Genomic DNA, 21,345 nt, shown 5'->3' on the forward strand with positions numbered 1-21,345 from the left:
CGGCGAATTGTTCGTCCACCTGGGACAAGTGGGTCCCAATGGCTCAGTATAAATTTAGGCCAAAATTCCGGTAGGTGAGAAACCCATAAGGCAAATACCTTAATCAAAGGGTGAGCATTTGTCTTAATTCTTAATCAGGGTTACATGTCCGGATCAACGGCTAAAACTCCGATAAGTCATCGGAGTTTAGATAAATTTTTTAGATACTCCGGTGAACCCAAACACGAAACTAATTTAAAATTTGAATTTTTAGACGAAAATCTTGAATTTTCAGAAACTTCATTTCACTCCACCGATCTCAATACAACAAAAATATTAGATGAAGAAGACGACGAAGAAAATTCCGGCGATAGCGAGGAGAACAAGGCTTTTTGGGAATCAACAGAGGAGCTTCTACAGGTATCTTCATCTTTAATTTCCTTTCAAATTATTAATATTTTTGTTAATTAATTACATTAAATATATATTTTGCAGGCAAATATATGCCGGACAACCTTTTTTGAGTCGGAAATCAGAAAGGCTACAAAGGAGGCTATAAAAGAGTTGAACTTAACCGGAGCTACTTGCAACTGCCGGAAAATGGTCGCCGATATTTGTCGGTGCTGTATGCAGAAAGAAATCTCTCACCGCCTTCAAAGCTCAGGCTATAACTGCACTATTTGCAAATCCAAGTGGAAAAGCTCGCCCGAACTTCCATCAGGTATATATTATTATGGCTTATGTTTGGTAAAATAGTTAGCCTATCAGTCAATTTTAATTTATTTGACCATTATTAACTATTTGACTTGATTAAAAAATTAATATAAATGTTTGTTTAATTCATTTTTTTTAACTTCAAAATGCTAAAATTCAATGCAACTTTTTCAATTAGCTTTTTGAAAAAAGAAATTATATCAAATAGCTATCAAGCTAACAGCTAATTTATCAAACACCTTTCTAAAATCAACTAATTTTATCAACTATTTATACCCTCTGACCCAACCAGCTAACAACCATTTACCATTTACCAAACAGGTTGTATATATTTATGCTACGGCAATATGGTTGAATAATTGTGTAACATAATTTAAAAAAAAAAAAAATATTTCAGGTGAGCATACTTATATGGAAGTGGTGCAAAAATCAAGTTCAAAGAAAGGGGCGATGAAGGTGATCATAGAGTTGAATTTCCGAGGGGAGTTTGAGATGGGGAGAGGGAGCGAAGAATATAATCGTTTAGTAAAAAAATTGCCGGAAGTATACGTCGGAAAACTTGAAAGGCTTCAATCTCTGATAAAGATATTATGCGCAGCGTCAAAGAAGTGCATGGAGAAGAACAAAAGGCATTTGGCTCCATGGAGGAAGCAAAAGTACATGCAATCTAAGTGGCTGGGCTCGCCTGAGCTTAAACCGGAGGACAACTTTCCGGTGAAGCATTCGGAGCGGCCGCCGCCCAGGCCAACGGCTTCCATGCTCACGTTCGACTTGCTGGACAGTTTACCGGCCATGCATTTTACGCCGGCGATCAGAGTTGTTTGATGCCGCCGTCGTTTGTACGTGTTAGTTGTCGTGCCTTAATTAGTTTCAGTTTGGAATCTTGAATAATTAATGTAAATTATATTGGTCTGAGATGCAGACTCAACTTATTTTCCGATCCCATGCCAGAACCAATCATATCTGTTGAGCCTAAAATATATAAAAGTAAACGTCCAATTCAAGACTTTTAATTGAGATAGAGTACGTGCTTCAATTTAGTATTTGAGCCAACTCCATAAAAAATGGGGCCTGTTGAGAGCATATCAACTTAGGCTTTTAATTGAGATGGAACACATACTTCAATTCTATCCTCTAATGCACACTATCAGAATTAGAACATAAGTAACACGTAATAAATCAAAATGCCTCATAAAACCCAGCTTATATTGATGTTAAGAACTAATAAAATCGTTACTTTAAAAATAAAATAAATTATTGTTGAATTTATAAATACAGATAATAAAAATTAAAACAATGTCTATATATGTGTGTGTAAAGGAATTTTTAGCATTATGAAAATAACTATTTATAAAAATTCTGAAATATTTAATATCAAATCCTCTATTCTATATGGTCATTCCCTTACAAATGAATAGTTCATTGAATGCTATTTATGAAAATATAAAGCTAAAACCAAACGTTGGAGAGAATATATTCGCACAAATGTTATACCATTTCTAACATATTCTATGATTTTTTTTTGAAAACATTCTATGAATTAATTAAGTGTGCTGTTAATTTAATCTACCTTGGACCCTAGCTTTCACTTAATTATTCTTTTCAGAAAAAAAAAAAAAGATTTCACACTAAACATTTTTAAAAATTCTAAATTAAAGTGTCAATCATCGTGGGTGTATCACATGCATCGTCGGAAAACTTAAAAGTATACATGGTTAACTGCACCTAATGCAAAAAGCATTTGCGTATCACATGCATCTTATATTATTTAACAAGGTCATATTCAAATGTCATTATTTCTTATATTAAATTATTAATGGATTATTCATAATTTAATTGATCTTTTTTTTTTTTTTTGAAACACTCATGATTTATTACAGTGTAGTTTATATTCTATATTTTTCTCAATCTTTAATTTTTCAGCTTAAAGGATCAATGCCCCCACCATTGGGACTTGATCTTGTGACCACCAATTTGAAATGATATAAGATGTGTAGAAACTATAAGCTTGATGTTATTAAGGAAGCAAAATATATAGAGAACACAACCAGAAAAAAAGGAAACCAGTTATAACAACCTATACAAAAACTAGGCAAGCCAAAAGAATATGCTAGAATAAAACTAAGCAGAACATTAAGTCTCAATAAGATATGTATCACATTACATAGTAGTTGACAAATTGATCTTATTTAAACAAACTAAATTAAATGATTTTATATGATGTAAACAACGATTTAAGAAATACATACAAAGGTCTCCGAAACTTAAAATCTTTAATTTGTATTCATATTGTTTTGTCCATTATGTTAAATGGAGTAATAAACTTTAAAAAAAATCATAATTATAGGGATTAATTCTAATTTTTGCCCATCAACTTTCTTTTTCACCTACATCCATCAACATACATATAAAAATCAATTATATTTGCTATCTAACTTATGAAAATTTGTTACTTATAATCAAAAGTCAGGTACCAAATCTATTGTCGATTTTAATTAACAGACGTGAAAGATTAAAAGTAAAAAAAATAAAAAATGAATAAATTAAAATTATAATTAATTAGAATATAATTAAGTAAATTAGAGGATAAGAAGGAAAATGTCGCATTCAAAGTCAACATAAAAAATGCCATTATCCAGTCAGTGTAAGGCAGTGATAGGGAAAAGCGATATGAAGTCATTTTAAATACAATAATAATAATAGTTAATTAAAAAGGAATTAAATTAAACTCATAAAAAAGTTGGGGGAAAGGGTATAAAAGTGAAAGGTAGGGTTTCTTTGATTTTAACGTTGACAAACTGAGGGCCAGGTTTTCAATAGTTTCCCCATTTTTAATGTGATTTTTGGAGTATCTTTTGTGGGAATCATCGTGTAATCCAAAACATGTTACGTGACGAATCCAAAAGTGTTTTCGTGCATGGTAGGTCTATGCTATCCATTTCTTTCGTTAAGACTTTGGCAGACACAATAATTTGTGTTTATTAAATGTTAAATGGCCGTCTGATCGAGTGATTTCTTTTTAATTTCTTATTAAGAAAAAATTGGACTTTTTAAATTTTGATACCTAAGGAGTAAGGATAATAGCCATGAGAATGCATAATTTTGTATATATAATTATGATCATGCATGATCATGAATTCATGATCAAATGAGAACTAGACTTCTTGTAAAAATTATTAACTAATAATGATTAATAGTTATAAATTAAGAAAAAATATGGGTCATATATATATATATATATATATATATTGAAAGTTTGTAATATTTATAAAATTAACATGTTTTTTTTCTCTCTTTTTTTTTTTTAATATTTTACAATTGTTAGATTTACTAGATCAATGACTAGTATTTGTTCCAACTTTTTCACGAGAAACATATCATGGAACAATAAGATTATCCAGAAATGTTCTCAATTCAATTGTACGAAGTAAATTACCTGTAGTAGCACGAAATCTCCCTTTAGTTTCGAATCCAATCAAGTTTTCGTTGCGATCCGCAGGAGTTTCAAGAATTCACGAGCAATCTTCAATGTAGCGTGTCTAGCTATGCCCCTAGGAAGTTTATGAGATCGAACTCCAAATAATAATTCTAAAGGATTGAAGAATGTAAGAAGTTAATCAAAGATTAACAGATACGCTTTGAGTGTAAAGGTGATGCTTGAAAATAATTCAAGAAATTCATTAAAAGAATAAAGGGATGGCCACCCTAATTATAGGAATATGGTTAGGGTTTGGTCATACACACTTGCCTAAGGGAAAAGATACATATGGGCTCAATTGACATTCGTAACAGATCTATAAGTTGATCCATATTAAGCCTTGTTCAATTCTCATGGGAGTTTAGACACACACACAGAGGTCTCGTTCAAGTGAAAACATCGATCTCTTAACGTGAGAGCATGCAGACTTCTTCACTAATGCAAGGTAAGTTCTTCATGAATGCACAATAACTACTTCAACTCCGTGACTACTACAGGAATGCACTGAAACTATTACACGAATGCACGGTAATTACTACATGAATGCATGGTGCATCCATGTAATTGTCATGTGCGGAGCTGGAGTAGTAGTTGTTGTGTATTGATGTAAAACTTATCATGCATTACTGAAGAAGTCCGTATGTTCTCGCGTTAAGAGATGTTCCCAATTAAAGAGAACTTCTTAGGGCAATATATATTCCTTAATTTAATTTATATGCTTGTGGCTGTGGTTTCTTATTCTTAATTTAATTCATATGTATACTTGTGGTTGTGGGCACAACTGCACAAGTAAATGTGTAACTGATCTGGCATAGCGATAACTTATACTTTACAATGGTTAAATATGCCAACTCTCAATGAACAAACAAGATTAAGGGGGTCCAGAAAAATAAATTAAAAAAAATGTTACACATCATAAATAGGACGACATCATAATCCAAATTACAATTATTGACATCAAGAAAAATAAAATAAAATAAAAAACATGTTTTTGATCTTTTTTGATTGACATCATATAAATATATAATGTACAATTTTTTAAGAATAATATTTTACTTTGAAAAGAATTTAAATTTTTAAATGTTAATTTGGGTACGACTTAAAAAGAAAATTCAAAGTGAATGTTACAAATGTACAATTATATTTTAATTTTAATGTCGTCTCTTGTCAGAAATCATATGATGGTTAGATCAACTGTGGGTAATCTATGTTGGCTTATCTCATAGTGATCTTTTATTGATTAAGGCCATAATACAACTTTCACCCAAAACACATATTTAGATAGTAATTGCGAACTTTCTCATAAATCAAAGAAAATCATGATTAAAAATTGGCCATAGTTCTTGGCCAAGCTGCACAACCAATCAACCATCATCATTTTAAAAAAAAAAATTATTTGATAATTAAAATGTTATAATATTAAAAGTGTAAAAGTTGGATTGACATGGTTGTGCCAATAAAATGAAATATATATTTTTTAATCTAAGGGAAGGCAAGCCCGATGTCACAATAAAATGAAATATTTTGATACTACATTAACAAACTTGTCATATTTATTATTCATCACTTGTTTTTCAAACAATTCTCTATATTACATTATTTTCGTATAATTTAATATTGTGATGTGTTATACAACAAGATTACTAATACATGCAATAACTCATATACCGCCCAGATCTAGGCACTTTAATTTCTATCTAAAGGCCATGAAATTGGTTGCTAAAACTTAAGTGAAATCACGAAAACATGTCAATTATGCTATCATTGCTCCAGAGGCATCATATTAGTATCCAACACGCGTCACAACCAACTTAATTAGCCACTAGCTACATTCTACAACATTAGAGCTATCGATAAAATTATAAGATTATACTCCGTGCTTCCTTGATATAAATAAAGACCATCATCACTATCTAGCTAAATAATCTTACCTTCACTTCGCAATACACTTTCTAACCTAGCAAATTAGCCTCTTGAGCTTATCTTATATTTAGTGGCTTGTACTTTAACTAATTGGTATTATAAATAATAAATACATCTTTTACCCATATAACTACATCCTAGTATCCTACCTAGATAAATTTGTATTCTACCTTAGCTTATACTTTGTAACATATAGATCTCATACCTAATAACACTATCATGTCCAAATATTTAAATTTTATAACTAATACTAAACTAAATATATATTAAAAAATAAATCATAAATAACTTAAATCTAAAATTTACTTATCAGTTATCATTAAACATTATTTTCGCATTACGTATTCATCAACAACATATTCAACAATAAGATGAAGCGATTAGAAGCTAGGTAACCTAAGTTAACTATATGAAACGACCACACTAAGTTTGGGAGGTTTCATTTGTATTACTATATATATATATATATGAATTATTTTTTGTAAATATATTCATTTAATAAATTATTATTATACAAGGAAAAGTTGGGGAAGAAGCTACAATTGGCTATGGTGACCTGGAACCAATATGGCATTTATTCAGTACGTCAATATCATATCAACTTCAGTTAATATATTATATATACTATTTGTAGAACCAATTATCGTGTAAATGGTTGGAAGACAACCGTTTCTCGGCGATTCGTCGATGTTAATAAAGGAACTAAGGGCCCCCCTGGTTTTGGAGAAAATTAATTAAGCACGGCCATGATGTCTTATACGACTGTTTTAAGTGGGTGCAGGGAGCTATTTTAGCTTAAAATCTGGTGGCATTAAGTGACGTAGATGTAATGAATTATAATCTGCTTAGTCAATTATGATGGTTTGAGATAAGGACTAAGATGATTAGTTGGGTATATGAAAATAAAAAAAATAAAAAAAAAAGCAGCAGGAGCGGTCTATATATTCGCCTTGGTTTTATTTATTTATTTTTTTTTTTAATGTTTTGTTTTAATATATAAAGAAACTAATTGACAAGATCATAAATTAATTATTGTCATATTATTTTTGTTTATAATGAAAAAAGGGAAGTAATTAATTTAAATATGTGACCCAGTGAATAATTTTGAGATAAAAAATTAATATATAATGACCTATAAATATGATATGACCAATTAAATTGTCATAATATTTGTTTTAATTATTTTGACAAATTAGTTTTAACAAGAGAGTAATGAAGTTAAAATTTAAAGGAGTTGTTTTCAAAAAAAAATTAAAAAATTAAAGGAGTTAATTGAGGGGCAATTTCAATTAAGTTGGTCAATAATTGACTTGGTAATCTATAATGAGAGTTGTCTATTGGCCTTTTTTTAGTTGAGCTAGCTAGTTAGTTATGAGGTAATCTAGGATGGTTTGCGTCATTGTAATCTTTTGACGATTAAGCTTACAAGACATAAATAGCTATATATTAAGTTTAATTTCAAAATTTCTCCAGTTATGAAATTGATTTGATTTAGTTGAATTTTTCTTTCAAATTTGGACAAAGAGTGGACAATTCAAACATATATGTAATTTTATTATGTTGTCATTCATTTTTATTTTCGATATGATTATAAATTTACAATGTCATGAAATAATAATTCACTTAATTGAAAGACAAATAGAGCATTAAACAACTCAAATTATGAGAAAAACTCAATCAAATTAATATGGAGAAAATTATTACCATCAGTTAAAATAAAACACAAACATTGTAATACCAATTATGCAGGTTGAGGTTTTCTTGTTGATGCACAACCTCTGATCTATCTAGCTATCAATCAACATAACAAACAATAACCTAGATAGCTCATTCATCCGATGAGAGGGGACAAAGACGACTAGATTGTCTACGTTGAAGAAGAGTGGCCTGCAGGTTGCTTTTGGCTATGGCGGTGTTGTGTGTGTGTGTGTGTTTTTCCACTTACTATATTCATTATATTTAATAGGCTAGTAATTTAACACTTTTTCTTTGTATTTAACTAAAAATATTGGGAAAATTCAATATTTTCTCTCTAAATTTAGAGTTGAATAAGAATTCATGTTTTTTTTTTTTAATAATATTAAATGAAAAAACTCAAATTCAAAGTCAAGGATGAGCGAACAGACTTGGCGTGGAATGCAAGTACCCTCTGCAATTGCTAATACTAGACTACCTTCTATCTGCAATTTTAATCTTGAACACTTTTACTCGGTCGCCCACCACACTGCCCTGCCCCTCCTCCTATAAAAGTATAAAACCACATTTAGCCAAAAGGGACCGACATATCTGAACCTCAATACAATGGACCCAGAAAACAATAGCGTTACACAACCCAACTTCCATGTTTCTAAGGAAGATCATCCCTTCTGTTTAGTTGAACGTTTCCTGCCCCGTCAACATCCTACATTCACCCCAAGAATCAGCCTGGCAGAGAACCATTATCAATGTTTAAAGCACCAGCGAGATCAAACCAACAATAAATTACAACAAAAGAAGGTATTGTTTCTTTTTTCTTTTTTTTTTTTGAGTGATGACTGATGAGTAATTAGAAACTCACAGTCAGTATTTAATCAGCAAAAGACCACAATGATTGTTGTTCCTAAGACATTCAAACCAAAAAGGTCAATAAGTCATTTCTGTTGGGAATCAAACTTAGAACTTTATAGTTACAAGTTAACACCCAACTGTCTCTTATGTCTCATATTACTATCGCATTATCATTGAAATATGATTACTGATCCATCCTCAGACCTATCGTGTAATAGTTTCATCAGAATTGAAGCGTGTTGCCGGGATAAACTGCATGAGTAGCTTGAATGATGTTACAAATTGGGCAATTAGGCGTAAAAAAGGTCTCCAATGTTTACTGAGAGAAATTTCAGGGTCAGAAAATCATCGACGGTTGAAAGATACAGAGACATGCTCCTCAGTTAACGAGCTTGATGGTTTTGTATGTGAATTAATTAAGCTCGAGACTTTTTATATATAATACGAATCACATGATAAATGCAAATTTTATTAATTCGTATTGATATGATGTTTGTGCATATATATCAAGATTCGGAAGCTGCATAGCAAGTTGCAGCATGGGAGCAATAAACGAGCAGAGGAGAAGAATCTGTTTGAAGAAATCAAAAATGCAGAATTAAGAAGACAAAATCTCATTGCTGCTGCAAACAAAACCCCGCAGGCTTCCAGTAGGGAAGAAAGAATTCAAGTGAGACAAACAATAATAATCTTCTGAGCTTATTATTATATCTTCCTATATACACTAACAAGTGAATGCGCATATCTTCATACTGAGATTGAGTTCGAAACATCATGTTTTTGGTTATTAATTTTGTTGAAATCAATGCAGAACATAGTCCAGAACATTGAGCAATTGAAGACGGAGGACATGGCTTTCAGGACTAAAGTGCAGCAACATCGCAGACATCTTGTGGCGATAGAGAAAGATATCAGACGTTTGGAGAAGAAATTGACGGATCTAAACGTCAAGAAAGCTCAAGCGTTTCATCGCATTCTTCAACTCAAACAATATCAATTTCAATCGAGTGTTATATTTAGTTAATTGTCAAAAAGGTTTGATTCTTCATTACACGATTAAACAATTACTGTAATAATATTTGCTTACAATTTTTTTGATCATAAATAGTTAATTAAATTTGAATTATGTAATGTTTAATGCTCAGAAAATAAGAGATTATACTTATAAGTTATAATCAAAGTAATCAATCAGTCTTGAAATTAAACCCTATTTTGATTCATTCAAATCTGATACGTAAGGCAAAATGTAGAAGAGTGTAAAATATATAAAGAGGAGTTTTAAAAACCAAGAAATTAGACGGAGAACACTGAAACCCATTGCGAAGAAGCAAAAATCTTGAATGTCTTTGAACGCCTTCAAGGAGGTCCTCAAGCCCTGCAATAATCAATCCTCCTCGAATTCCTCCCAAACTTCATTGATTTCTACTCAGTTTGATTCATCCACTGTAAACCCTAGAAAGCCCCCCAAATCTTCTCTTTCACGCCAGCTTCTTCTCCTTGAAGATTCCTTCACCTCTTCATCCTGGACCCAATCACAGAGACCCCAAAAGCAGACCAATTCCAGTATTGGAGTCAAAGATGAGAAAGAAGAGGAAGAAGCAGTAGAAGAAGAGAAACCCCTTACGTTTGGAAGGTCAAAGTTGGAGTCTTTTGTTCTTGATCACACCGGGCCTTATGAGCCTTTGGTTCTATCTCCTCCCGGCGAAACACCAGTAGTACAGGTGATTTTGCCTTAAAAGAATTGATTTTGTTGATCTTTCAGCTTAATTTTAGCACATTTACAGTTTCATTGCTATTATTTCCCCATTGCACATAGTTCAAGTTTATGTGGAAAATGGAAGAGTTTAAAAGAAAGAAAGATTATAATCTTGGGATAATTTCATCTTTTGGACAAGGAATAGTGGTGGTGTCAATGGGATATTTAAGGTTACTAAATATGTTTAAATTTGAAACCTTTTCTGGTTGTTTAATTGTTCCAGATTTCCATTGCTCTTCAATGTACCTTCTCTACTAGAAACTGATTCATCATAAATTGCCTTATTCCTTTCTTGGATTCATTGTTTTATATTATGGTAATTTTCAAACTTCATCTGAGCTGGTGAGCTTTCTCTTTTGCTTTTGTAGGTACCAGCATCTATTAATTGTAGACTTCTGGAGCACCAAAGAGCGGGAGTTAAATTTCTGTATGGTTTATACCGGAACAACCATGGAGGTGTTCTAGGAGATGACATGTTAGTTTCCTTCCCGCTCTTCGTTTTGATTGTACTAATGGATTTAACTCCCCCGTGTCGTTGGACTCTTTTTTTATGTGTAGTTCTTTAGCTCCTCTGTGTTCTCCCTTTGCAGCATGATGTGGTTTTGATCTGTTCTGTACATTTTGTCTTTCGTTTTTGCCTGCATTTTTCCTGTCTAACTAGGACGTGTTCATCGATCAGGGGACTAGGAAAGACAATCCAAACCATTGCTTTCTTAGCAGCTGTGTATGGGAAAGATGCAGATGCCACTGATTCAATATCGATCACGGGGGATCTTGAAAGGAAGGGCCCTGTACTAGTTGTCTGTCCTACTTCTGTAATTCATAACTGGGAGAATGAGTTTTCCAAATGGGCAACTTTTAGCGTTTATGTTCATCATGGACCAAACCGGGAATTGATAATTGATAAACTAGAAAGGTACGGAGTTGAGATAATAATAACCAGTTTTGATACGTACAGAATCCATGGAAGCATTTTATCTGATGTCCAGTGGGAGATTGTGATTGTTGACGAGGCACACCGGCTTAAGAATGACAAGTCTAAACTCTATCAAGCTTGTTTAGAAATTAAAACTAAGAAACGCTATGGGCTCACGGGAACCATAATGCAGAACAAAATTATGGAATTGTTCAGTCTATTTGACTGGGTGGTACCTGGTTGTTTGGGCACACGTGAACACTTCCGCGAGTTCTATGAGGATCCCCTTAAGCATGGCCAGAGATCAACGGCTTCAAATAGACTTGTCCAGGTTGCTGATGAGAGAAAACAGCACTTGGTATCAGTTTTGCAGAAGTATTTGTTGAGAAGGACAAAGGAGGAGACCATCGGACATCTTATGCTAGGGAAGGAAGACAATGTTGTATTTTGTGCCATGAGTGCATTGCAAAAACGAGTTTACCAGAGGATTTTACAGTTACCTGATATCCAGTGCCTTATCAATAAGGACAACCCTTGTAGTTGCGGAAGTCCTCTCAAGCAAGTTGAATGTTGCAAAAGGATTGTTCCAGATGGTATTATCTGGCCGTACCTTCATAGAGACAATCCAGATGGTTGTGATTCGTGCCCTTTTTGCCTTGTACTTCCGTGTCTTGTCAAGCTCCAACAGGTAATTTTTAAAATCTTTTTTTGAAGCAATTGGTTGTGTCTATGAAAGAAGTATATTGCTCACTGGGAAAGGCACTCATTTATACGTTGAATCTTTCCACAAATTGATTTCTTTTGTTTATACATTTCATCGTTTATCCTGAAATTTAAATCTCTCTTACAGGTGAGCAATCACTTAGAGCTCATCAAACCTAATCCGAGGGATGATCCAGACAAGCAAAGAAAGGATGCAGAATTTGCGGCTGCTGTATTTGGTCCTGATATCGATTTGGTGGGTGGCAATACTCAAAATGAGAGTTTTATGGGCCTGAGTGATGTCAAACATTGCGGGAAAATGAGAGCTTTGGAAAAACTTATGTTCACTTGGATTTCACAGGGTGACAAGATTCTTCTTTTCAGTTATTCTGTGAGGTAAGTTGTCAAAGGATTATTTCGGTGCCTCTCAAGGCAGGATGTCATAGATCCAATGTTCTTGCTGCACCTTTCTTCGTAGATTTTCTTTCATGTTGTTTTCTTCTTTACCTCTCTAGCTTAGTAATTCCCCCCGACTCTCTGAGCAGGATGCTGGATATACTCGAAAAATTTCTTATACGCAAAGGATATTGTTTCTCTAGACTTGATGGCTCCACTCCAACCGGCTTGCGTCAGTCTCTCGTAGATGACTTCAACTCAAGTCCAAGCAAACAGGTAAGTTTAAACACAGATCGAGGTTCAACCTGACTTAACAAGGCTCTATATAATGGCATCTAATGTTACTGGTTTGCCTTCACCTCTTCTCACCTTTAGGTGTTTCTCATATCAACGAGAGCTGGCGGCCTTGGACTCAACCTTGTTAGTGCAAATTGCGTAGTAATATTTGATCCAAACTGGAACCCTGCTCAGGATTTGCAGGCCCAGGATAGATCATTCCGATTTGGGCAGAAGAGGCACGTTGTTGTTTTTCGCCTTCTTGCTGCTGGTTCTCTTGAAGAGCTCGTTTACTCTAGGCAGGTGTATAAACAGCAGTTATCTAATATCGCTGTTTCTGGCAAGATGGAGAAGCGGTACTTTGAAGGCGTGCAGGTTGGAAGCCACTTTTGTCGTTGTATCTCCAAATGATATATTTATGAATTTGTGTTATTCTTAAGGGAGAAGAGAAAAAATCACTGATCCAAACTACTTTTCCAGGACTGTAAAGAGTTCCAAGGCGAGCTATTTGGAATCTGCAATCTTTTCCGCGATCTGTCTGATAAGCTTTTTACAAGTGATATCATTGAATTACAAGAGAATAAAGGCAAGGAAGACGGAGGAAGCCTTAATCTGAGTGACCTCGGGATGCATTTTCTCCCCGAGAAAGTAATTACTGGATCGTCTTCACTGACATCCGAATGCCAAGAACCTAAGAAAGGAGATACGAAACTCAAGCTAGAAGACCTCGGTAAGTTTTACGTTTCAAAAATGAAGTAATGTATGCCAATTAGTTAGGATCCTTGAATAAACCATGGACTAATAGCAGATAATGGAACATATATACATCTTAGCTGATGAACTTTGGGATGTAGGTATTGTTTATGCTCATCGCAATGAAGATGTTGTTAACCTCCGACCTGTGGCAATCCCAACTAGCGAGGAACAGAATATGCAACAGCGAAAATTTCCTGGAGTTGGGAGACGGAAATTGGATGCTACAAATGGAAAAGAGAAGGCGGGGAATTCAGATGAGGTGAAGATGCATAAGAAAAGGCAATATTGCCGCATTGCCCAGTTCATGGGAATGAAGGAGCTCCAGTTTAGCAAATGGATACTCTCTGCAACTCCAGCGGAAAGGGAAAAGGTGCTCAAAGATTACAAGAAGAGAAAGGAGAAAGTTCTGAATGGCTGAGATTTCTTCTTTTTTTGGGGGGCTGAATCAAGTGATGTAAATATAGTTAGTTGCTTACAAATGTAGTTAGCAGAAAAAAGTTGACATAAGGGATGCAGTGGTAGGGAGCCAAACCAGCACCAATACCATCCCAGCAAGAAACTTGCCCAGAAATTATCCTGTAGATTCAAGTAGAAGCAGCAATGCAGTTGAGATCGATTGGTTAGACAAAATTCATATATCAATGGTTACATAACTCCCATTAGTGCTTAAGAGTGATGAGGTGGTGGGTTCGAGCCTCAGTGAAGGCAATACTGATTCTTGTGCTTCAATAGGTTGAGAAAGTAGTTATGAACAGATACTGCATTGTAATAGAGTCAGTAGTATTAAAAAAAAAAAAAAGAGTGATGAAGTTTTATATGGAAGAAAAGGGTTAAACACTTCAGTATACATGCCTGCAAATCTGCAATACACTAACTAGAACCACAGGTTTAAGTGTATCATGGTTACATAGGTAACTCAACTGGTTACATAGATAAATTTGTCACAAGATATTAAGGTTTGAGTCTCACAGCGACAATGTGAGAACAACCTTTTAAAATGAGGGGACTTCGGGCACAGTGAGCAAAAGTCTAACATCAGTTGAGTCACTATAATTTATTCTTCCACAAACTATCGAACCGGGATATAACCCACAGTAAACAATAAGTCCCACTGCACGCATGAGATGTTGAATACACAGTAAAGCCCAGCATCACCATCAGATTGATATGAGCCCGAATGCCGCATAAATTCGATATGGGCTCAGTTTAAGCTTTCATTTCGAATGAACTCCGCCCAACAGCCCCATCTTAGGATCATTAAAAATGATCATTTATCAACGGTCCATCTTGTAATGTAGATTATGGTATAGGTCTACAATATAATTTGTCCCTATTTTAATGGCATTATAGTGAATTCAGCCTTTAACTTTAAGGCTACTGTGGTATTGAAATATTTAGTTTCTAATTTTTAATTTAAGCCTATGATTTTATTGAACCTGTCACATCTGGTCATCTATCTATTATAATTTTCAGTAAATTAATGTTAATTTCTAAGAAAATTGGATAATTTTACAATTTGAGGATAATCTTTTTGTTAAAAAAAATTCATAAATGATATACGAGTAATAAATAATGATTTGATACTTCTAATGAAAAGAAAATAGTTTTCATATGGTATATCATTTAGTATTTCGTTTATGAGCATTTAAAAAAAAAAGGAATATTAAAATTATGAAATTATCTAATGTTTCAAAAAATAAATTCAATTAGATATAATTTTAATAGATGAACAAATGTGAAAATATAAAAAAAGTTGTGGACTATATGTGGTCAAATTAAAAATTTAGTACTAAATATTACAATGTGAAGTTATAAACCCTAAGTTTGTTCATTCCATCATCCATATATTCTTTCCTTTCCTTTACTTTATTTTCCTACTTACTTTCTCTTTTTGGGTTGCTTTATTCTCTTTGATTGCTTTCTTAAATTTATGTTTTGTTTAAATAAACAAAACATTATAATTTTAGTACTTGTTAGCGAGAAAAAAAAAATATTCCTTATAAATATAACTTTAGTCATCATTTTTATTACTTATTCTATCAGTATATTTAGACTTACGGACACAACAAGTCACAAAAATTTTAGCTTTAGATATCCATCATTCGCTACTAATCTACTACCATCATGTTCCCTCACCCTTACCTCATCCAACATAAAAGTGCCTCCCATCATCCATCATTTGCTACTTGCCATTCATAATAATGTAAATGTTGCTGTCCCTCCTTATGCACATTATTGTTGGTTTACTCATTTTTCGATCAACTTCAATGACAATTCGGTAATTACGTTATTATTATATTTGTATATTTGACATTTTTTTTTGAGTACTAGTGACTCTGTTACAATGTAGTATTTGTTCATAACTACTTTCTCAACCTACTTTTTTGCGTATCACTAAATTCTGGACTGCCCAACTTGGGAGATAAAAAAGAATAGTAACATAGTGAAGACACTATGTTACTAGTGACTGAAAAGAGAATCTCTAAAAATTTGTAGTAAGAGATAATGAAAGATAATTAATTTTTTTTTCTAAGGATGATCAGTATATAGACGGTCAATGACTTTGTGTTCTAGTGGCATGACTTTTTTAAATAGGAGGTCATAAGTTCGAGCCTCACGCAATTGAGATGATATTGACCCTTTGTACTTTCGTAGGTTGAGAAAGTATAAAGTATGTGGTTTAATTCGCTTAACTAATATTTGAGGCTATTAAATTGGGAAGCCTAGCAAGGTGCAGTGACGACGTACACAGTACGCGGTAATATGCTGAAAATATTTGGCTAACAAAAAAGCAAAGTACATGAAGGGGCCAATGATTCATTGGTTTGTTGGGCGAGACAACCTTATCCCCACCACTGCTGTAGGAATCGTACCTCCCTCGCGTGCTATTCGATCCTCACAATCCCCACCCCTTACACTGTTCCTCTACACGTTTCGACCAAATAATGGACCAAACACCAATTCCTCAAAACATTCGGACGATCCTTGAACGCGTGTTGGTTGTTTGGCATGGAGGTTGGCGCATCGGAGCATACCCCCCATCACAGGGAATCGTCCTCATGGGGGGGAAAACCTGTCTGCACAATAACATTAACTGTATGTGTAGGGGGCCACCACTCACGAGAATTCAATTGGCAATCACTCCCTCGTCCTTCCCATTCTTTACTCCCCCCATCACCTCTTCATCATGCCGTTTCCATAATAAGCTTAGCTTCAAATTTTGATATATTTACAGGATTCTAATTACAACATGATGAGAGCCCGAGACCTAAGTTTGTTTTAGACAACTAAACTCCTTTTGACTTGTTTGAAACACTTATAATTCTTTAAAAAATAGTATTTGTTCTATATTTTTTCAGCCCATCCAAAGAATCAATGCTCCACCGTACCATGCATCAGAGTTCAATCATGTGACCACCAATTTAGAATGTTAACACAAAACATAATAGTTGACTTAAATTACATGTTGATAATTGTCATATATATCATATCAAATATAATATATGTGATGTAAACTTGATCTTTACATTTATAAATGATATTAGAGATACCATCAAATTAGATTACTTCAAATTTAGAAGGCTAATACACAATCTTCACCAAGTCAAACTTAAAACCATGTGATTACCCGTCCCATCGACTTGACTTGGAGTAGCCCCTATCATTTGTTGCCTAGCTATCCCGTTAGTAAACTTCCATTGTCATCAATACAATTTCAGTGTCAATAATAAAGCCTTTTCTTTTTTCTATATTTATTGACTACTTGTGATTTGTGAATTAACAAATATACATCACTGTTGATTAAATAATGCAATTCATATCATAGACTCATGGAGTAAATATTAGGAATAGAATTTAATATCACTCTTCTCTCTCTATATATATAAGAACAATGTTTCAGGTAAAAATACAAACTAATACTAGCCATTGATTTAGGATGATCAATATCTTGAAAGGAAGGAGAAAAAAAAAGCTAATGACAATTGTTTCATAAAGCAAAATATAATGCTGATTTCCCTGCATTTTTCACCCCTTTATATGACAAAGGGCCCACTAATGAAGAATGTTGAATAGCCAATGCATTTTTTGTTAGTAGAAAACATGATTTGGCATTTTTCAAGTTAGGTGGTAGAGAGAATTATGTGAAAATGAAGGGGAGTCTAACACAATTCTTTTGATCATAAAAATTATAAATTTGGTTGTGCACACTAGGTAAAGTTTCAAAGTGCATATGCAAATGTGTTAAACTTTGAACATTGAGTAATTCCTATGCAAAATGGATAACAACGCACCATAATTATTTTCATCTAGATTTACAAGTTTTTTAGAGGCCTCTTGAGAGTTTAGGCCCAATTATTTTTATGATATTGCTGAGTGTGGTTATACTCAAATTTTTTGTAGTATTTCTTGTCTTTTATCTTCGCGTCCCCTAGTATATTAAAAAAAATTAAAAATTTTAATATGGTGGCGTTAAGTATGGTACATAATTTATTTCTTCTCTTGACGACTAACTTACATTTATATGCACTATATGTGTATGTATAGTGTCACCACTCATGCTTGATAGATTAGTAGATGGAATAAATTACGGATATTGTGTCTCAACTAGTCTACATATCCCAAATGAATATTTATGTATGCATGCATGGACATATATGCATTATTTATTGAAACAGTAATATTCTAATAATGTAGAAAATGTTGCACCGTGGATGTCTTTTTACTAGGGATTCTTGGCAACATGCAGAAACTAGCCACCGTTTGGAACAAACAAAAGAGTGACCAAATCATGGCTAAGGTAATTCGGAAAGAATGGGTAAGACCACAGCATCTGAATTGATTCACAATTTCACTATTTTAAAGTAGGTATCACTTTCTTTTTTTTAGGGATTTCAAATCTTTGCCATTTGAGCACATATAATTCACACTAGATCAGACTACCCAAAACACACAACAATTGTCACCTTAACAACCAGTAGAGTTCAACACTATTTAGGGTTAGTTAACTATAATTTGGCACTTTGGTCTGATATGGTGGAACGAGTTTATTAATGTTTTAATTAAGGATTGCCATTTACTGATTTGTTAATTAACCTAATTCTGTTTAGTAGTGATGTCGAAATCGACAAGAAATGTAGCTTTCAATCCCTTGCTCCCTTCAATGGTATCGCCACATACATTAAAAAAAAAAAAAAAAAAAAAAAAAAAAAGGACAAATGCTTTGTTTCTTTAACGTACGTACATTCCTTATAGCCCTCGCATAGACACACATACACATGCAAACAAAAACGCAAAAGAAATTGATGAGAATGTGGTCCTCACACAATTCCTCTCTAGCTACCAACTAGCTTTTCATCTATAATAAAAATTATATTCTCTTTCATCTTCCCTCTTCTGATCTCCATATCAATCTCTCCAGATATATCATCCACTTTCTGATCTCCCTCCCTATCTATCCCCGCGCCTATAAATTTGATGACACCCGATCGAGCTCGATCATGAGTAGTAGCAAGGTGGTAATGAAGAGGGAGGCCATGGAGGGGGAGAGGGACTCGCCGTCATCGGCCGACGACGACAAGAAGAAGCGAGGCGGCGGCAAGAAAGGCGGTGGCGGCAACAATGGAGGGCCGTCGATGAGGAGTTGCCAGGCTGAGAAGTGCAGTGCTGATCTTCACGAAGCTAAGCAGTACCACCGGCGGCATAAGGTGTGCGAGTACCATTCCAAGGCGCAGGTGGTGGTCGTCGCCGGTCTCCGGCAACGATTCTGTCAGCAATGCAGCCGGTTTGATCCTTCGCTTCTAGCTAACTTAATTGTTTAATGTATTTAGTATATATTTCTGTGATAATTATAACGTCTGCGTTAGTTGACTCTTTTTCAACGGAACATTAGCTACTCGACAAGTGTCTCCACTTAGTTTAAAGCACCAACATTTTTCTTTTTCTTTTGCCTCCTAAAAGAAATCAGTATCTAACTGTTTACTTTATTTTTTTATTTCTTAAGTTTTTTATTTTTCCAATTTTGCATTCTAACTTTACTCTCTATTTAAAAAAAAAAATCAAATGTTTAGTACCTCTATATTTACCACTCACAAACTTGTCACTCTTGACATTACAAGTTTTAATTAGTTTATTTTTCTGGTACTTTTTTTTTTTATTAATTTATGAAACTTGTTATAGTAGTGAGTGACAAGTGTATGGACACAAAATATTGTCATTTTTTAAATGTATAAGTAAATGGATTTTTTTAATTTTAAATTAGAGAATTTTTCAGATCAATAAGTACGTATACTTCTTTATCACTTGGACCAAAGAGCATCTTTTATAATGTCAAACGGTTAGTGGATTTTTTATTTATATGTAGACCGAGTTCAATTTTGACACTTTTCTTCTTTATTTAGTTTTTAAATATATAAAATTTTAGAAAAAAATTTATAATGCCTAAAAATAAATAGATTAGTGTTGAAATTTTTTAATTTAATAATAAAAGTAAAATTATTATTTTATTTAGATTTGTAAGGAAATTGAATTATAAGTACTTTGTTTAATCATTGTTAATGGAACTAGATCTAATAATTGTCGACTCTAATCATTATTAAGTTTGGTCTAATTAATGATGCAAAAAAAAAAATGCTTAATACCTAACAATATAATTTGTGAACCGCATGAACAACTAAACTCGATTTAATTGATTGCATTGCCAACTGCTGTTCATATTAATTTCAATTCTTTAAGGATGTTTTGTCTTGAACCATCAATTAAAACTAATAAATTATCATTTACTATTCATCTTTTGTCTACTCTATTGATCAATTAAGTCACTATGATTAACCCTTCATAATCCTGTTGAGTCGGTGTGTAGGAGTGCTTAGGGTGGGGATTCCGCATTTTGTTACAAGAATTTCATTTACTATTCATGTTTATTTTTAATGCATGATCTTTTGTATGGCAGTATATATTTCATGATTTAGGTAAGATCTGGTCAAATATGTATGCATCTGTTTTATTTAATTATTGTCGGATGACAATAGCGTGATATTTGCCATAAAACACTTCATTTAAAGTTAGATTAGACTTTAAAATTAGAGTAAATAACAATTTTCATATATAGACATACATATTGATTGTATTGATGTCTAAGCATTTTTGTATATGTACACTGTGTTAAATATATGCTAATTGAAGAATTTGTTATATCTCGACTTAAATTTATAAATATACATTTATTGTTACTTATAATTGATTCAATGTATGGTTTTTGTACATCACATTTGTAATATGTGCATGAATGAAACGACTAGTAAGTAATTAATTAATTATATAATTTACATGCAGATTTCACGAGCTTGGTGAATTCGACGAAGCTAAGAGGAGTTGCCGGAGGAGGCTGGCCGGACACAACGAGAGGCGGAGGAAGAGCTCGGCTATATCATCCGAGTCTCAGGCGGCGGCAGAAGCGGTGGCCGCATCTTCATCAACCCGCAATCAGTATCTGAAGGACGTAAACGCGTGCGGGCAGGTTGACGAGAAGGGAAGAATTCAGATGTCCATCCAAGAAAATTCTTCTTTCAAACACTTTCAGATCAGATAAAATATTTTACAAATATTAAGGATATGATCCTTATTGATGCTAGCTAATTAATCGACTATGAATTGCCCTCTCTCTTCTGTCATGTGATCGAAGCTCAAATCTTATATAGTTAGTGGGATTAACTAATAATTATATATATATATATATATAAGTCTATATATATATATGGGGTCATAATATTGAAGAAAGAAGAGAAGCCATGCTTTGGTTGTTTGTATGCATCCAAAGCTGCTTCGTCTAAGGTTTCATTTGTATCTACTGATGATTATTGGCTTTACATTGCTAAATAAATTGCACGCATCGTACGTCCTAAA

The 21,345-nt window shown here is 33.4% G+C and overlaps 4 protein-coding genes across 4 annotated transcripts; all 4 read left to right on the forward strand.

Annotated features, from left to right (window-relative positions):
* Positions 1-98: 98 nt before the first annotated feature.
* LOC116011224 lies at positions 99-1,706 on the forward strand. Its single transcript, XM_031250758.1, has 3 exons — positions 99-399; positions 475-700; positions 1,091-1,706. Exons 1-3 carry the CDS (start codon positions 145-147, stop codon positions 1,516-1,518), a joined length of 909 nt encoding a protein of 302 aa, XP_031106618.1. The 5' UTR covers positions 99-144; the 3' UTR covers positions 1,519-1,706.
* A 6,669-nt stretch (positions 1,707-8,375) lies between these two features.
* LOC116011032 lies at positions 8,376-9,829 on the forward strand. Its single transcript, XM_031250531.1, has 4 exons — positions 8,376-8,590; positions 8,844-9,044; positions 9,153-9,311; positions 9,453-9,829. Exons 1-4 carry the CDS (start codon positions 8,396-8,398, stop codon positions 9,663-9,665), a joined length of 768 nt encoding a protein of 255 aa, XP_031106391.1. The 5' UTR covers positions 8,376-8,395; the 3' UTR covers positions 9,666-9,829.
* A 65-nt stretch (positions 9,830-9,894) lies between these two features.
* Positions 9,895-14,113, forward strand: LOC116011031 (switch 2). Its single transcript, XM_031250530.1, has 8 exons — positions 9,895-10,362; positions 10,766-10,872; positions 11,077-12,001; positions 12,164-12,411; positions 12,561-12,687; positions 12,787-13,062; positions 13,168-13,417; positions 13,542-14,113. Exons 1-8 carry the CDS (start codon positions 9,982-9,984, stop codon positions 13,859-13,861), a joined length of 2,634 nt encoding a protein of 877 aa, XP_031106390.1. The 5' UTR covers positions 9,895-9,981; the 3' UTR covers positions 13,862-14,113.
* A 4,627-nt stretch (positions 14,114-18,740) lies between these two features.
* Positions 18,741-21,345, forward strand: LOC116010577 (squamosa promoter-binding protein 1-like). Its single transcript, XM_031250050.1, has 2 exons — positions 18,741-19,225; positions 20,776-21,345. The coding sequence occupies exons 1-2, from the start codon at positions 18,942-18,944 to the stop codon at positions 21,029-21,031; spliced, it is 540 nt and encodes a 179-aa protein (XP_031105910.1). The 5' UTR covers positions 18,741-18,941; the 3' UTR covers positions 21,032-21,345.

Source organism: Ipomoea triloba, chromosome 2 (genome assembly GCF_003576645.1).
Source record: "Ipomoea triloba cultivar NCNSP0323 chromosome 2, ASM357664v1".
NCBI lineage: Eukaryota > Viridiplantae > Streptophyta > Magnoliopsida > Solanales > Convolvulaceae > Ipomoea > Ipomoea triloba.

Coding starts and splice junctions, on each gene's coding strand:
- LOC116011224 (XM_031250758.1), top strand. CDS start 145: ATGTCCGGATCAACGGCTAAAACTCCGATAAGTCATCGGAGTTTAGAT. Junction 400..474: donor CAACAGAGGAGCTTCTACAG/GTATCTTCATCT, acceptor TATATTTTGCAG/GCAAATATATGCCGGACAAC. Junction 701..1,090: donor CTCGCCCGAACTTCCATCAG/GTATATATTATT, acceptor AAAATATTTCAG/GTGAGCATACTTATATGGAA.
- LOC116011032 (XM_031250531.1), top strand. CDS start 8,396: ATGGACCCAGAAAACAATAGCGTTACACAACCCAACTTCCATGTTTCT. Junction 8,591..8,843: donor ATAAATTACAACAAAAGAAG/GTATTGTTTCTT, acceptor ATCCATCCTCAG/ACCTATCGTGTAATAGTTTC. Junction 9,045..9,152: donor TTAACGAGCTTGATGGTTTT/GTATGTGAATTA, acceptor ATATATATCAAG/ATTCGGAAGCTGCATAGCAA.
- LOC116011031 (XM_031250530.1), top strand. CDS start 9,982: ATGTCTTTGAACGCCTTCAAGGAGGTCCTCAAGCCCTGCAATAATCAA. Junction 12,412..12,560: donor CTTTTCAGTTATTCTGTGAG/GTAAGTTGTCAA, acceptor CTCTCTGAGCAG/GATGCTGGATATACTCGAAA. Junction 13,063..13,167: donor GGTACTTTGAAGGCGTGCAG/GTTGGAAGCCAC, acceptor CTACTTTTCCAG/GACTGTAAAGAGTTCCAAGG.
- LOC116010577 (XM_031250050.1), top strand. CDS start 18,942: ATGAGTAGTAGCAAGGTGGTAATGAAGAGGGAGGCCATGGAGGGGGAG. Junction 19,226..20,775: donor TTCTGTCAGCAATGCAGCCG/GTTTGATCCTTC, acceptor ATTTACATGCAG/ATTTCACGAGCTTGGTGAAT.